The sequence below is a fragment of the Balaenoptera acutorostrata genome, chromosome 2, assembly GCF_949987535.1.
Source record: "Balaenoptera acutorostrata chromosome 2, mBalAcu1.1, whole genome shotgun sequence".
NCBI classification, from domain to species: Eukaryota; Metazoa; Chordata; class Mammalia; order Artiodactyla; family Balaenopteridae; genus Balaenoptera; species Balaenoptera acutorostrata.
Window position 1 is genome coordinate 117,254,586 of NC_080065.1, and position 16,012 is coordinate 117,270,597.

At 35.7% G+C, this 16,012-nt stretch overlaps 1 protein-coding gene across 6 annotated transcripts in view; it reads right to left on the reverse strand.

The window, feature by feature from the left end:
• Positions 1–16,012, reverse strand: part of RAPGEF6 (Rap guanine nucleotide exchange factor 6) — a 231,694-nt gene that overhangs the window by 53,625 nt on the left and 162,057 nt on the right. For all 6 annotated transcript variants that reach the window (XM_007188521.2, XM_007188525.3, XM_007188519.3 and 3 more), the window contains 2 exons: positions 13,664–13,772; positions 5,523–5,763 (listed from right to left, as the gene is read on the reverse strand). In XM_007188521.2, coding sequence (XP_007188583.1) covers positions 5,523–5,763; positions 13,664–13,772 — 350 coding nt within the window. The remainder of the gene's footprint in view (positions 1–5,522; positions 5,764–13,663; positions 13,773–16,012) is intronic.

Here is a 16,012-nt window from a genome sequence, read left to right on the forward strand (position 1 = left end):
CAGCCTGTGCTCCACAATAAGAGAAGCCACCGCAATGAGAAGCCTGTACACTGCAATGAAGAGTAGCCCCGCTCGCCGCAACTAGAGAAAGCCCGCGTGCGGCAACAAAGACCCAACACAGCCAAAAATAAAGTAAATTTATATATATTAAAAAACAAATAGAATAATACATACCTAGGAAGGATTTTACACAATTCACACTGAGAAACAGAGGGGGGCAGGGTGGGTACAACAGGTAAAGGCACTACAGAAAGAGGAAACGCTTTCCTGGGGGAGAGAATGCAGTCTAATCTTACAGATAAAGCAAAGGGAATATTTTATTTGACAAGAAATTTTTATTTATGTTAAGTTGGTTCCTTACAATTTTTTTTAAAGATTTTTTTGATGTGGACCATTTTTAAAGTCTTTATTGAATTTGTTACAATATTGCTTCTGTTTTATGTTTTGGTGTTTTGGCCGAGAGGCATGGGGGATCTTAATTCCCTGACCAGGGATCGAACCCGCACTCCCTGCATTAGAAGGCGAAGTCTTAACCACTGGACTGCCAGGGAAGTCCCGGTTCCTTATAATTAGGTATGTATTCCTAAAGATCAGCGCTAAATGTTTTAAGATTAGGTAAGAGAAAAAAAGGAGGGGGGCTTTCACACATATTTTATTTATAGCTTTGTAAGTATTTTGGCAACAATTCATATTACATAAAAAATAAAGATTTTAAAAAATACAAGTCTTTCTTTGATTTCTGAAAACAAACCTGCCAGTTAGTTTTTGGACACAGAGAGTCAGGTAAATAAATCCAAGGAAGCAAACTGTTAAAAAGATTATCTGGTCCTACTAACAACCAAAGTCGAAACAACCTTAACAATGTTAAAAAGTTACAATTTTCTATTAAAGAGAATTGGCTGTCACTTGCAATAATCTGGAATTTACTACAGAGACTCAGAAGTGCATGAAATACTAAAAGTCTTTACCTCTCTTACTGATGTTATTTAGCATTACCTCTGCTTTTTAATAAGCAATAGCTATGACACTGCACAGTTAAAATAATATAAAGCTGGTTACAAATTCATGGTAATTAAGGTGAGAACATATATAAATGAAAACTATACTAATGTTATGTACAACCCCTGCTATGACTTTCATGAAATAGAATCTAATTGACAAAATATCCATGCTTGCTTGGAAGCCGAATTTATAAAGCCTATTTGCAAATAATTATGTCATTTCTTACCAAAACAGTCTCCTAACAAGGTGATGCACTAACAGAAACAAGATAGTTTTGAAAAATTCCTCAATAATTCCTGATACTGAATTTACTTAGAATAAAAGTATATTTTAGTTTCATTACATGAAACTAAAAAGGCTGCATAAATATCATCAATATGCAAATAAAAAATAATCCCAATATTAAAAGCAAACAAGGAAAGAATGCTGACAACAAATGGAAAGAAAAAGCTAATTCCTAATAAGCAAACAAGGCAGTCTACTTCTGGGACTGTTACAATGAATTATATACTTAGACAATCCATGATGAAAGAAAACAAAAGGTATGATTCAGATTTCCTGAACTGTGAAATATTTCCAGGTCAAGAAAATCCACATTGCTATGTCTTAATTTACAGATGTTATTCAAAATCAATCAGTGGTTTTTTTTTTTTTCACTTCTAATTTTCAGGAGTATTCTTTCATTTTAAAATTATGTCATGGTTAGGGGTTTGGGGAATTACCTATTCTTATCTCAACTATTTGTTCCTTCCTTACATTCATTTTTTTTACTCCTCTCACAGATGTGGACATTCTCTCTTACAGTATTTCTATGACAACTCATGCCCTACTCTTAAAGTGGGTGCTGCAAAAGGCAGAGCCAAGTGCCCCTTCCAAAGAGTCCTGACACATAGGAGCCATCAAGAAATTGTGGAATTAAACTCATAAAAAATTTTTCTCAATTAAAAAATATTCAAACCAAAAAATTTTTAAAATACAAAAAACAAGCAAGCAAGCAAGAAATGGAAAATTTACCTATAAAGCTACTTAGAGAAAACCACAATCAACCTTCTTCCTTCTAGTCATTTCGTGGTAAATAGCACAATTTATTTAACCAGTCTTTTGCAACTGGACATTTAGGGTTTTCCAATTTTGTTTTATTATGAATAATATTACTAAGAACATCTGTATATAAATCTTCATCTAATTATTATCAGAAATTGAATTACTGAATCAAAGCTATGAACATTTTTAAAGCTCTTACTAAAAAAAAATGCCCAAATGCTTTATAGAAAGGTTGCATCATTTTATGTTCCCACAGCAATCTGAGCTTATTATCTCTCTTGCGTTATCAATTCAGAAACTGACTATTCTAACAACCTGTGGTGAAACAAACAATATTCCATTTAAAACTGTGTACCCTTGATTGTTATTATTATTTTAATTTTTGGCCTTGCTGCACAGCTTGCGGGATCTTAGTTCCCCATCCAGGGATTGAAGCCAGGCCCATGGCAGTGAAAGCGCTGAGTCCTAACCACTGAACGGCCAGGAAATTCCTTATCCTTGATTATTACTGATTCAGAACATCTGTTTCATGTTCTCTGACTGTTTTTCTACTGAACTTCTAGTGATGTGTGTGTGTGTGTGTGTGTGTGTGTGTGTGTAGCAAAAGGGATTGTCTGAATTCATTTGTAATGATTTAGTGCAAAGAACACACATTCTCAAAAATGCAAAGTAGCCAGCCTGAATTGTAAAATGACAAATTCATTCTCTCTGTAAAATAGGGTCCAGTAGAAAACCGTAAAATAATTTGTTTTGGGGGGTATTTATATAATTATTTATATAAAATATCATTTATAAAATTATTAGCATTATGTTTAGAAGAGATAACCAGTTTAATATTAACTCCCAAAGGGCAGCATTTTATTCATATTTGTATTCACAGCCAACAGCCTCCTGCTGGCACAAAGGAGACAATAAATGCTTGCTAACAACAACAACAACAAAATCCCTCTGAGTTTAAGTAAAACGATTTTTATTAGATCTTTCATTTTGGGAGGTCCTAATATAAAGAAATAATGCTTGAAAATTTAACTGCTCCTGACTACCTCAATTTCCTGCCTCCTGCTGTAAGCAAAGATAGAATCCAACTGGAGTAACCAATTTCCACTTCCTGAAGGAAACATTATAGAGATGAGATGTTGATGTAGATGCCTGACACTTGAATATAGCTGGGTGAAATGTGACACAGACAAGCTAAAGTTAGTTGCAATCACAGTGTTCTCTGGCTTTTCATGACACACGTCACAACTGTGCCACAATGTGTTCAAAATGAGACCCTGTTAAAGGAGATACATGTATTCCTGACCAAACACCCAAGGTTTTCTGGAAATGGAACTCAGAGCATTACCTCCTGAGGAACTCCCCTTGTGAACTCTTTTCTGCCTTCTGGTCCTCCATTCCTTTCTCTTTTCCCCAGTGCCTTCATGCAGCCTTTCTGTCATCCAAAACTGTCCCCAATCTCTTCAGTGTGGGCTGGTCCCGCTAATATTTTCCTTATTCAATTCTCATTTGTGAGAAGAAGCTTATTCTTAACAGTGTTTGCCATGCTGCTGTCGTACTACAGTATGCTCTATATTAAAAGAATCTTGCTATTTTAAAGTTATGATATTTTATAAACCTCAAGGAGAACAGTTCACTCAAAAAGGAATGAGTAATAAACTTTCTAGAAACGAGAGACATTATGAATACAGCTCAGGATGTTTCAATCCTCTGTGAGCCCCAAATTAAATGAAGAATAAATGTGTTTCCCTGAATTGAAAATAAAAACTCATGAAGAAGAGCATTTTCTGACCAGGAAATTCTTGAGATCTTTAATTAAAAGATGAGAGCTGACATTCACCTTGTTCCAAGTTGCCTTCTAATTAATTGCCTTGCTATTACTGCTACATTGTGCTCCACCTTCAACCCCAAATCACTATCAGAGCTAAAAGAGAGATCTTCCTCAAAGATCTTACCACAAATCTTACCACATCATATGCCTTTGATGGCTCCCTATTATGACATGGTGAAGTCCATATCTTTAGCATAATATTCAAAATCCTTCACTTAACCGATCTATCATGCTTCATCTTTAGGTGTGCACTGAGAAACACGTCTACTCAAACCTACCAAGCTTGCTCCTGCCTTTGTACACATCAAAACATTTATCACCCTGTAATGGACCACTTGCCTAGTTTTCCCTTTTAGATGATCAACTCTTGCAGGGCAAGAAACTTGTTCTACTTCCAATATTTCTGTCTCTGGATATTGTGCCTATTTTATAATAAATGTGTGAAGAATAAAGGGTTCTTGCTATGAATTCCTTAAAGGCAGGGACTACCTCTTTCCAGCTCTATAATTAACATCTGGAACAGTGCCAAAAACTCTCAGGAGCCCCAAATTAAGTATTTTCTTTGAATATGCTTTCTTTTCTTTTTTTTTTTCCCCACTGATTCATTGTCTTAATTCAACAAATACTGAGTGACTACTATGTGGTAAGTACTGTATTTGATTAGAACGTTTGTGATTACTTTAGAAAGTAGATAATATAAAATATACACAGATATAATATATACTAGAGTAATTCCAAGTCATGACCCTGTATTCATTTTATCAGTATTTTACAGGCTTTAATTGGCATTTAAGTTCCTGAAGTTTTACTAAGTTTTGGTGACATTTCATTTTGAAAATAGAAATAAATTTGATTGAAAAGGTCAGCTTTAGAATTCAGGAAGGAATAAATAGTGCAATAAGAGAAAGATGATTTAAAAGGCAAAAAAATAGGGCTTCCCTGGTGGTACAGTGGTTAAGAATCCACCAACCAATGCAGGAAACATGGGTTCGAGCCCTGGTCCGGGAAGATCCCACATGCCACGGAGCAACTAAGCTCGTGCACCACAACTACTGAGCGTGCACTCTAGAGCCCGCGAGCCACGACTACTAAGCCCGCATGCCACAACTATTGAAGCCTGCGTGCCTAGAGCCTGTGCTCCACAACAAGAGAAGCCACCGCAATGAGAAGCCCGCGCACTGCAACGAAGAGTAGCCCCCGCTCGTCGCAACTAGCGAAAGGCCACACGCAACAACAAAGACCCAATGCAGCCAAAAATAAATAAAATAAAAAAATAAATTTTTTTTAAAAAGGCAAAAAAATAGTATCAGTGAATATGTCCCAAGTTTTAAGGTGTCCAAATCTGTAGATCAAGGGACTGATATTGGACCAAAAATATACAAAAAAAGATTTCATAAAATAAAATGAGCAATCTTTTCTAAAATTCAAAACAAGGCTAATGGAAGAATATATAATCTAACAATGGTAACTTCTCGGAAGTGATGAGGAGACATTTAGAATTTACTCTTACTTATTTATGGATTGCTTGTAGATTTTATGATGCAATAGTTGTATAAAAAACAAAACTGACCCAAAACTTCCCTTCTCCCACAAAAATCTTTACGGTCAATAGGAAAATGCCTACATGACTAAGATTGCTGTTACCTACCTAAACAGTTTTGGAGGCAAGATACTAAATCGTGTTTTATCCAAAATTTTCCTGATTTTGTTTCTTCCACCTGAAACAGTATTTGCTTTTATTTTCTTGTTTCCTTTCTCCTGTGATGTCTGTTCAATATCTCCTGGTACATCCTGGATTGAGTGGCGATTACTTTTTTTTTCAGCAATTTTGGGAATATGAGGAACACCAGATTTCTCTTGTTCGGTCCTAGTAAGCAACTCTTTGAACACTGTGGAAATAAATAAATAAAACTGTCATTTCTTTTCTTCTCATTAGAAAGTTTTTATATCCACAACAAATTTTAAAAATAAACATAGTTGCTTTCTATCACTGGGCCTTTCACAGCCTCATTCATTAAAACTCATTTCATTACGAAATTTATACTCACCCTTTATTAATCAGCTATATCCATTTTTCAGCTTTTATACCTGACTGTACTTATGATGTTGTCCAACAGTGATAAAAGAAATTCACTGGGGAAAACAGAAATGAAGCAGGCAGATTGCCAGCATGTTTCAAAAGCCCAAGGTTCCTATTTAGGTAATAAGCAGTATAATTGCTAATCAACCCAGATTTTATAGAAATAGATAATTAGATTCTATTATTTATATGTTATCCCTCATCATTTGAGATGAGATATAAGTACTATAAGTCAGGCCCTGTTTTGTAAAATTTAGCCATCAACAAAATGGGAAGAGCTCTGCTGGACCTGCTTTTACCAGAAATAAATAGTACTAAATTTTGTAATATATGACAATTTCCTCAAGGTAATATCTGTGAGACTTAATTCAGTAGAGTGAAAGCCACTAAGCATTCACTACAGCGGTCTGAAGTAAAAAAACCAAGCATTTATAGATAACTTTCTATCAATCCTAAGTCTGGTGAGTTACACTTCAGCCTTAAGGAAAGTACAAGCACAGTGGGGCATTTGCCTTTCCAGCAATCTCTTTGCCTAGATCCAGGCAAGTTTATGAAAAGCACAGTTTCTGTCTTCAAGATAACAGAAATCTTTGGGAGTCACCTTTCAAAGATACCTTGCTTGATTAAAATACAGTAAATTCTTTTCAGTCGTCTTAAAAAATTTCACTTTATTTTAAGCCACGTGGTAAAAATAAAAATGCTTTTTTGAGCTAAAATCAAGATACTCACCAATTCAAAAAATATTTACTGACCTATGAACACGTCAAGCACTATGCTAGATGTTTGCAGATTCCTCCTGTTGTGAAACATAGTCAAAGATATATGGTACAGAGAGAACATAACGCGAGGAACTAGTTAAGAGAGCAAGAAAGGGAAAACTGTCCTTCATTAAGTCACTGTGTTAAGAAGAGATCAGTAAAGTGAGTTGATTTTAACTAGGCAAAGGGAGAAGAAGGATTAATTCTAGGTAGAGGAAATCTCAAGTTTAAAGTACCTGTGGTAGAAGGAAAATTCAAGAAAATGAAGATGACTGAAGAACAAGGTAGAGAAAGGGCTTGATAATGCTATGGTAAGGTGTCTGAATTTTCTGTTAAGAGCAACAGGAAATCTCTGGGCAGCAGATATCCCTGGCTGCAGTGTGTATGTAAGGTGACTCAAGAGTGTAAAAAGTAGTTTATATCTTCACTGGACTTGTGTATATAAGTAAAAATCTGCAGAGCTTGTGATTTGTAGATAAAGAAATGATTGTGTTAAACTAAAAAAAAATAGTGAGGGACAAAAATTAATGTCAGTAAGCAAATGTAATTACAATACCATTAAAACATCAATATCAGATATAATATATGAACCAAAAATGAAGGTGTCCAAGAATTAATAAAAGAAATGTTTAATAAATTTGACTACACAAAGATTTAAGATTTCTCTCTCTACATATATGTATGTGTGTATGTGTATTTATACACACAACCCAAAACAAATGAACAAACAAAGAAAGTCAAAAGACAACTGGGGAAAAAATTTGCAACCCTTAGGACCAAGAGATACTGTTATTTATTTATAAGGCATTCAAACAAATCAATAAAAGATGAATAACTCAACATAAAAATGGACAAATGAAGACTGTTCATAAAGAAGAAATGTTAGCACATAAGAAAAGTGCTCAACTTCCTTCTTTATTAAAGACTGTATATCAGGAACTGTAAAGTTGATTATACCCACTGCAGAGGCATTCTTATACATTGATGAATGAAGTGTACATAGACTGGGGAAACTTTTAGAAAGTAAAACCGCAGTAACTATAAAAGTAATTCCACTCTGAGGAATTTATCTTATAGCTATATCTATATAAACATAAAAGATAAGTACAAAGGATTATTACATCATTGTAAATAGCAAAAACTATAAACAACCTAAAACATCCATCAATATGACATCAGATCAATAGATTATGATAATAGTGTGATGGAATTCGATGCAATAACAATTACACAAGAAGTAAACCTGTATGAAACTGCTGTGGAAAGGTATAGAATATTGTACACAATATGATCCCACTGGGTGTCTTTCTTTAGTACTGTAATTTACAAAACATGCATGTATTACTTTTATTAACAATTAAAATGCTAATAATAAAATTATCTGAGTGGCTGGATTTTTAAAGATGTTAGAAAGTTGTGAAAAGTAAGAGGAATGGATGAATAAAAACTCCAGAGCAGGAAGAGGGTAAACTGAGATTGCCAGCTGTTTTCTTCTCTGGGGATATTGCTGAATCTAAATATAAGCAAAAGGTGAGGCTCAGGTGGAAGGACTCTACTAGAGGAAAGAGAAGTTTTGATGGCTGCGAGTACTGGCAAGAAAACTGGAATACAGAGAGGCACCAAAGCAGTGTCACTTTTCTTCATGAGATATCTCTATTAGTAAGACAAGGCATGAGGCTGGAAATTTCTTAGACTCTCATGGTACTCAGGAGACAAAGTCACACAACAGGGAGAGACTTCCAACAAACACACAACAGATTTATCTGCTTGGGGTGGGAGGCTGAAGAGCTAAGCTCAAAATCTCTGAAGGGAAAAACTTACAAAAAAGGAGACAGAAAGGTTCCAGATTCTGAATCAAGAGATTGGAGGTGGGAGAGGAGGTAGGAGGACAAGGCTGAATAAGCAGAGTCAAATTTCCCACAATCTCTGAGTTGTTAGAGACAAAGTTCCATTAGAGGAGGGGCCTACATCAAGCACATGACAAGTCTCTCAACTTGAAACCAATGGACACAGTCTAAGTAATTCTGCAACCCAGCCTGACCCAGCTCAATTCCGCTTACCCTATGTGATTAAACAGAGGAAATGGCAAATCCTATCTGTGAGAAAATACTAATTTCACTACTAAGGTTCCTTTGTATACAAAGTACAGCATACAATAAAAAAATTTAAGACTCACAAAGAAAGAAAATAGCCAGAGGGAAAAACAGAATAAAAGATAATCCAAATGTTAGAGTTAACACACAAGGACTTGATAATAACCATTACAAATATATTAAAGAACATAGAGGAAAAGAGATAAAATGGATGAAAAGATGAAGAAAAAGATGAAGAAGTGCAACAGAGAACTGGAGATTCAAGTGGATATTCCAGAACTGAAAAATATCTAAAATTAAGTTCAGTGCATGTATTTATCAGTAGACTGCATACAGCAGAAAATAGGATTATTTTCTTAAACACAGGTCATTACAAAATACCCAAACTGAAAGAAAGAAAAAATTGGAAAGAATAGAACAGAATGTAAGAGATAGATGGGATGCAAATCTTCTAACATATAAGTAACTGATTTCCCACATGCGAGGGAAAGAAAAAGGGGCAGTAGTAATTAATAATGGCCATGAAATTTTGAAAACTGATAAGCAAACAACAATGCACAAATTCAAATGCTGAGCAAACCCCATACAAAATAAATACAAAGAAAACTGTGACGAATCCTTGTTACAGTTAAAACTGCTCTGAGTCGTATTTGCATCCCATGGGAAATGCTGGTATTTTTGTTTAGCCTTCTGCGGATTGTGGTTCCAGTGCTCCATTTTCAAAGCCTCTGCAGTGCTATACAGATCTGTCCACTTTGTACCACCTAGTGGTCAGTCTGGGACCTGAGTAGAGGTCTGCTTGGGCCAGTTCTCAAAGTCTATGATATGCTAAATACGATCAGATTCACGCACCTACAGGATGGGGGTGAGCCCAGGATTTCATAAACAACTTTATGGGGTTGTTTTCTCCATCTTAGTTATCAACCTGGTACTTTCTAGTTCCTTAGGCCCCCTTTTTTGGACCTCTAGAGGGAAACTGTCCACTGCAGTGCCTTAGGGGCCAAGTAGAGGGGGACAGAGAGAGTGGGGGAAAAAAGCAGTGACATTGGCTTTGTTTTCTTGGAGCCACTGCTTCACTAAAGGATGAGGAACATTTTCTCAGTCAATGCCACTGGATTGCTTGGAGGCTGGGGCCTGAGAATATGGAGAAAACAAGAGTGAAAAAAAAAAAATCTGTGGGAATTCCCCCTCTGTCTGAGCTTTAGGAGTTTCCTTTCCCATTCCTTAAGTCAGGCTGCTTCAGGGTCCTTCTAGGTCTGCACCATAATATTCACATCCAGGTTTCATGTTGCCTTGAGTCCAGTCCGGGGGATACTGGAGTGAAAAAAAATGGTAAATTCACTTCTGGTGGTGGTACTTTGAATTCTCTGAGTTCTCAAATAGATGGATCATTTTTGTTTAGGTTTTATTGTTGAGTTCAGTGGGAAATGAAGGGTAGCATGTTGTTTACTCCATTTTAACCGGAAGCAGAATCCTTAATTTGCTTTTTATCTTCAGGGACATAAGGACATATCAAATAGCACCTTAAAGTCTGTGTTTGATATTCTGGAGCTCCTACGGTTCTGTTTCTGTTGGTTCTGGCTTAAAATTATTTTTAAGAGGGCCTCACAATGTTTGATTGTTTGACTCCGTATTTGGAAACTTATTTTTACAAATAATAGGCTGCTGCTAGCATCTTCTAAAGAGGATTTCTATTTTCTTTTGCCAGGTACTGGAGACCTAGGGCCAGGTCAAAACTTGAGGTTCTTCTGAGTTGCCTAGAGTACAGTCCACATTCTCTTCAGAGTTAGATACTCAAGTTCTCAATCAGGAACAAATGTTGTTATGCTAGAGTGTTCTGGCCTTTAGTAGGCTCTACGCTACGAACCTTCTCTCAGCAGCTCCTTCTCTCAGCTACATTCTATGGATGGGAAAATAGCCCTGGGAAATAAAACATCCTTTGTGGGGTACAGTCTCAGGATGAGTGGTAAGGGATTTGACACATCCAGAGTTTGTGATTTTAACAAGTGCAGGATTCCAACTCTTTCAACTTTTCCTGGGAGCCTATTGCCAAAAAAAGCTCAGTCTCTCAGTTGTTTTTTCTGTACTGGTAAATGCTCCAGGGCAGATATGGCTCCAGTTTACCTCTTTAAGGTCTAACTTCTCTGTTCAATGGCAGGTAGCTCTTCACTAGCCAGCTCCTTTAGTTGTTCTCAGTCAATACTAGAAATAGAAGACAAGTTTTTTAAACTAATTTTGCTCAGATTATAGGTGGTCCTTTGAATTGGGAGTCACATCTTTCTTTCATTCTGGAATGGCCTCTGCCATTGTTTCCTAAATACTTTCTTCTTCTGCACATTTTCTTTTAGATCTCTTGGAATAGTGCTCAATTGCATTTTGTCTTTTTTTGCTCTATAAAGTTGATTTTCTCAAGTTACCTACTCATTCTACTGAATGTTTCTGTCTTTTCTACTAAAATATGCCTTTGCATATTTAAAATAACCCCAAGAGGTATTTTTCTCAGTGACTGTCTTTTTTCCAAATATCCTGTTCTTGTTTTAAGGAATGAATTTTTAAATCTCTCTGTGCTGAGTTCTAGAAATGGTTTTCTTCTCCTCCTCAAATTAACTATTTTCTCCAAAATCTATAAGCTCACTTACTAGGTTCTTTACCATCACCCCTCAATAATCCTGGTTCTCTTATAACTGGTGATCCCTTGCTGTCAGTTCTAATTAACACAAAATGAGCAAATACCTAGTATCATCTAAACAAATCTGTTTTCTGGTCACAGCTTGCCTTTTTGTAGGTGTTTTGACTGTGAATTCCATGCAGGATGACCTAACTGCTCAACTTTGCTTCATGATAATGCCAGAGTTACTGGGACTTTATTCCAGGCACCACATCCAGGCTAAAATGCTCCATTTCAACAAATTTTCTACTAATATTTCTTTGAGATACTCTTTGGTGTTTTTTGCATGAGGAGAATGTTGGCTGATTACACTCTGGCTGGGGCAAGGAAAGAGGTCTTGAGGGTACGGGCCCCCTTCTGTAGCACCACGTAACTCCCACACTCTGCAACATCCAATCTAGGGTTCTGTTGGGCAATTGCTTCTCACCATCCAAAGAGTTCAGAGGTTGTGGTTTCTCTTCCTCTTGCAGCCTTCAGATCAATTTTGTCTCCCAGGGTCCATGTTGTTAACCACTACATTATACTACCTCTATGTTTTTATACACAACCACATTTGATACTAGTTAGTAATTATTATGTGCCAGGAACAAAAAAAGTTTAAAGGTACTGATGCTTATAAGTACCCTATGAGGACTTCCCTGGTGGCGCACTGGTTAAGAATCCGCCTGCCAATGCAGGGGATATGGGTTCGAGCCCTGGTTCGGGAAGATCACACATGCCGCAGAGCAACTAAGCCCGTGTGCCACAACTACTGAGCCTGCGCTCTAGAGGCCGCGAGCCACAACTTCTGAGTCCACGTGCCACAACTACTGAAGCCTGCACACCTAGAGCCTGTGTTCCACAACAAGAGAAGCCACTGCAATGAGAAGCCTGTGCAACGCAACGAAGAGTAGCCCCTGCTTGCCGCAACTAAAGAAAGCCCATGCACAGCAATGAAGACCCACCGCAGCCAAAAAATAATAAAAAAAAAAAAGAACCCTATGAAACAGAGCTGGAGAAACTGAATAGAGAGACTAAACAATATGCTTTAAGTGTCAGAGCAACCTCTGCTTTCATATTTTTCAAAATCAGAATCCTTTTATTTTAACCCAAAAGTTGATATTTCTAGATACTAGTCCAAAGTCTAGGAAATCCAGAAACTTTTAAGGTTTACTTATTCTATGCTAAACTTATATAATATTTGGAAATTGCCAATAGACTATTATATGCCAGATTTAGCATGACGTAATTCAGTGAAAGGGACTCAAGTGAAAAGAGGAAAAACACCAAATGTTTCATTTTTCATTATGACTAAGTGCAGGATAAGGAGGAGCCAAAGTGGGGGGAAAACACACACACACACACTTCCTTTTCCATAGGCACAGTTTTAAAATTCAACTCTTATTCTTCAAATTTCAACCTAAATGATGTAGAGAAATTTTTTTCCTTCCTACTTTATAATGACTCTTAAATTTTCTTTGATAGTTTTTAATTGCTACACTTTTTTTTACTGTTGCCCTTCTCAGAATTTCAGAGAAAATCCTATGAAATCTAACCAAACTAAGTCACAGTCTTCCAAAAGTTAAAAAAAAAAAAACCCAAATAGTAGATTAAGTTAAAAGTACAAGCTTAGTCCTTGCTTCATTCAAATAGTAACATGATCAAAACATACTATAGGAACAGTAATCAATATTTTTACAAAGAAAGGTATACTGTTATTAAAAATCAGCAATTCACTGATTAATTAATTCAATGTTTTACTGAATTTATTTCCATGAAACAGCTAATCTGGCATTCATATTATTATTTCAGAAAGCTAGCTAAAACATTAGAAGTAGACTGATTTGCACATTAGCAGGGAGAAAAAAAGCCTGACTATGACTTCTCAGTTTCATTCAGATCAATCTAAGTTTCATTCAGTATCCCCAGGCAAAGTACAGTACATAATAGATACTCAGTAGACATTTCATAAATGACTAAGTGTAGTTGTACACCTATTTTAAAACTAAAATTTCAAAATAATTAAATACAAATAAAAATTCTAGAGTACAGAATACTATATCTCAGCACTAAAGATCCTAAAAATGTTCAAAAATCTTAGATAGAAACATGTTTTAAGTATTTTTACTTTCCTCCCTTTCACTGTAGTGATTTTTTTCTTTTGTATCAACAAGCAAAAGGGCTCAGATAGTTTTTGACAACAAAACTCACCAAAAATGTTGGTCTTTACAGTAAGTGCAAGATGAGTATTATTCCTCAAAATTTCAAGGGCCTTCACAAACGTTATATTCTCAAAGTTTTGTCCATTTACTTCCATTATCTTGAGAAAAGTGTTTGAAAAATACAAATTAAGACAAAAACAGTATTAGTTATTTCTGCAATCTTAAGTTTAATGGTGAAAAAATAAAACTTAAATAAAATGCACCTATGTGTGAACAATGGTTATCTCTGTGAGTAGTGGAGTTACTATCTAATTTTTTTTCTCTGTATTGTGGTATTTTCCTAAATCTCTACTATAAACATTTTTTTTTAAGTTCATTCCCTCTGGGATCATACTAGAAAAAAATTTTTTAAAAACATAATGTTTTATATATGAAGGAAAATTTTTAATTGTGTCAGATCAGCTCATAAAAATTATCACCTGTGTGTGTATGTACAAATTTTAGTGAAGTATTCTAAATGCAAATTTACTGCATTTGAAAGAGAGATAAATTCATTTAAAAGTGGTACTTTAAATGCATCTAATATCATTTCCTGCCGCTGACTGAATCAGGCAGTCAAAAAGCAACAAGCACAACTGTGATGGGGTCTTGTTCCATTTGACACTGCTGATCACCCACATCAGGGCTTCACAAACTTGGCTGCACCTCAGGATCATCAGGAAGCTTATTCAAAAGTACTAATTCCAAGGAAAAAGGATAAAGAGATAAACACAATGAGAAAAAAAGGCAGTACAGAGGACAGATCTCAAGGACTGACACAAAGATTTCAAAAGGATAAAAAAGAGTGAGAAACAAAATATTAGGAAAAGAAAAAGAAAAAAAAAAATCACAGAAGTAAAATCCCCAGAGTTCAAAAAAGTCTTCAGTCTACATACTGAAATGGATCATCTAGTACCAGGCAAATAAATAAATAAATAAAGAGATTAAAAAAAAAAAATCCCATGAAAATTCTGAATTCCAAAGACTTAGAACAGAGACTCTATAAGGATCACTGTTGGGGTTGGTGGTGGGGTGGGGGGGAGGAGGAGAACCAGAGGTACCTAGAAAAGAAAAATAAAGGATGGTTTGGACTTCTTTTGGGCCACATTAAGTGATGTGATACTTTTCTGTGACTTCAATGTTCTGAGGGAAGAATGACTGTGATAAAAGATTTTTACACTCCACTGAACAAAAAAGTATCATCAAGACATGTAAGGACACAAAGTTATAGTACTCATTTACCCTTTTTGAAAAAAGTACTAGACAAGGTACTAGAAGTACTAGAAGACAATCGTGAGATAAAATAATGGGGACATATTGGCATAGATGAAGTGGAGGTGATCAATGAAATCAGTAAGGCAGGTGCAAATATCTAAATGATTGTTAATAATAATCTTATGAAACTTAATGCAAATGTCAAAGTACTCTTAAAACAGAACATCCATAATGTTAAAAAAATGACTTATAATCTAGATGTAAAATCTCAGATAATTTCAACCATACTTGGGAAGACTGAGGGAAGAAGTAAAAACATGATAAATTTCTCTCCTCTGTCAGGAATGAAACCACTGGATTTTTCTTTTTTTTTTTCTTCCTGTGAAGAATGAGATTCTTAAATATGTTTACCAAAAAATACTAGAACAATAAATATAATGACTCCAGGTTCCTTGCTACTAGAAATTCTTAATGAGTAGTCTGAGTAAGGTCCAGAAATCTCTATTCTATAAAACTCCCTTAGGGAAAGAAGGGTATCGTTAAAACTTTATATAAGAGTTTCTTTTCTAAAATTACATCATTTTTTAAATTTTAAAATATTTTTTTACGATATACGTTTTACTTATTATGTGAGAGTTTCTTAACCCCTTGCACTATTAATATTTGGTCTGGATAACTCTGTTGTGGTGGCTGCTTTGTCACGGGGTGTTGTAGGCTCTTTAGCAGTATCCCTGGCCTCTATCCACTAGATGCCAGTAGTAATTCCCAAGTCATGACAATCAAAAATAACTCCAGACATCACCAAATGTCTCCTGGGTGACAAAATTACTGCTGGTTGAGAGCCACTGTCCTGAAGTGTAGACCTTTTCATAATGTGAATGCCCTCTTTTTTTTGGCCTCGTGGCATGCGGGATCTTAGTTCCTTGACCAGGGATCGAACCTGTGCCCACTGCAGTGGAAGCACGGACTCTTACCCACTGAACCACCAGGGAAGTCTCTGTGAATGCCCTCTTAATTTAAAAAAATGACAGTATGGTTTGGTTAAAAGTAAAATAAAGTCACATTCTAAATGAATGTGTGAACAAACCAAAATTTTTAAGTGGAACAAATTCAGCTTCCCAAGTGATTCAGCTAGACGAGAAAC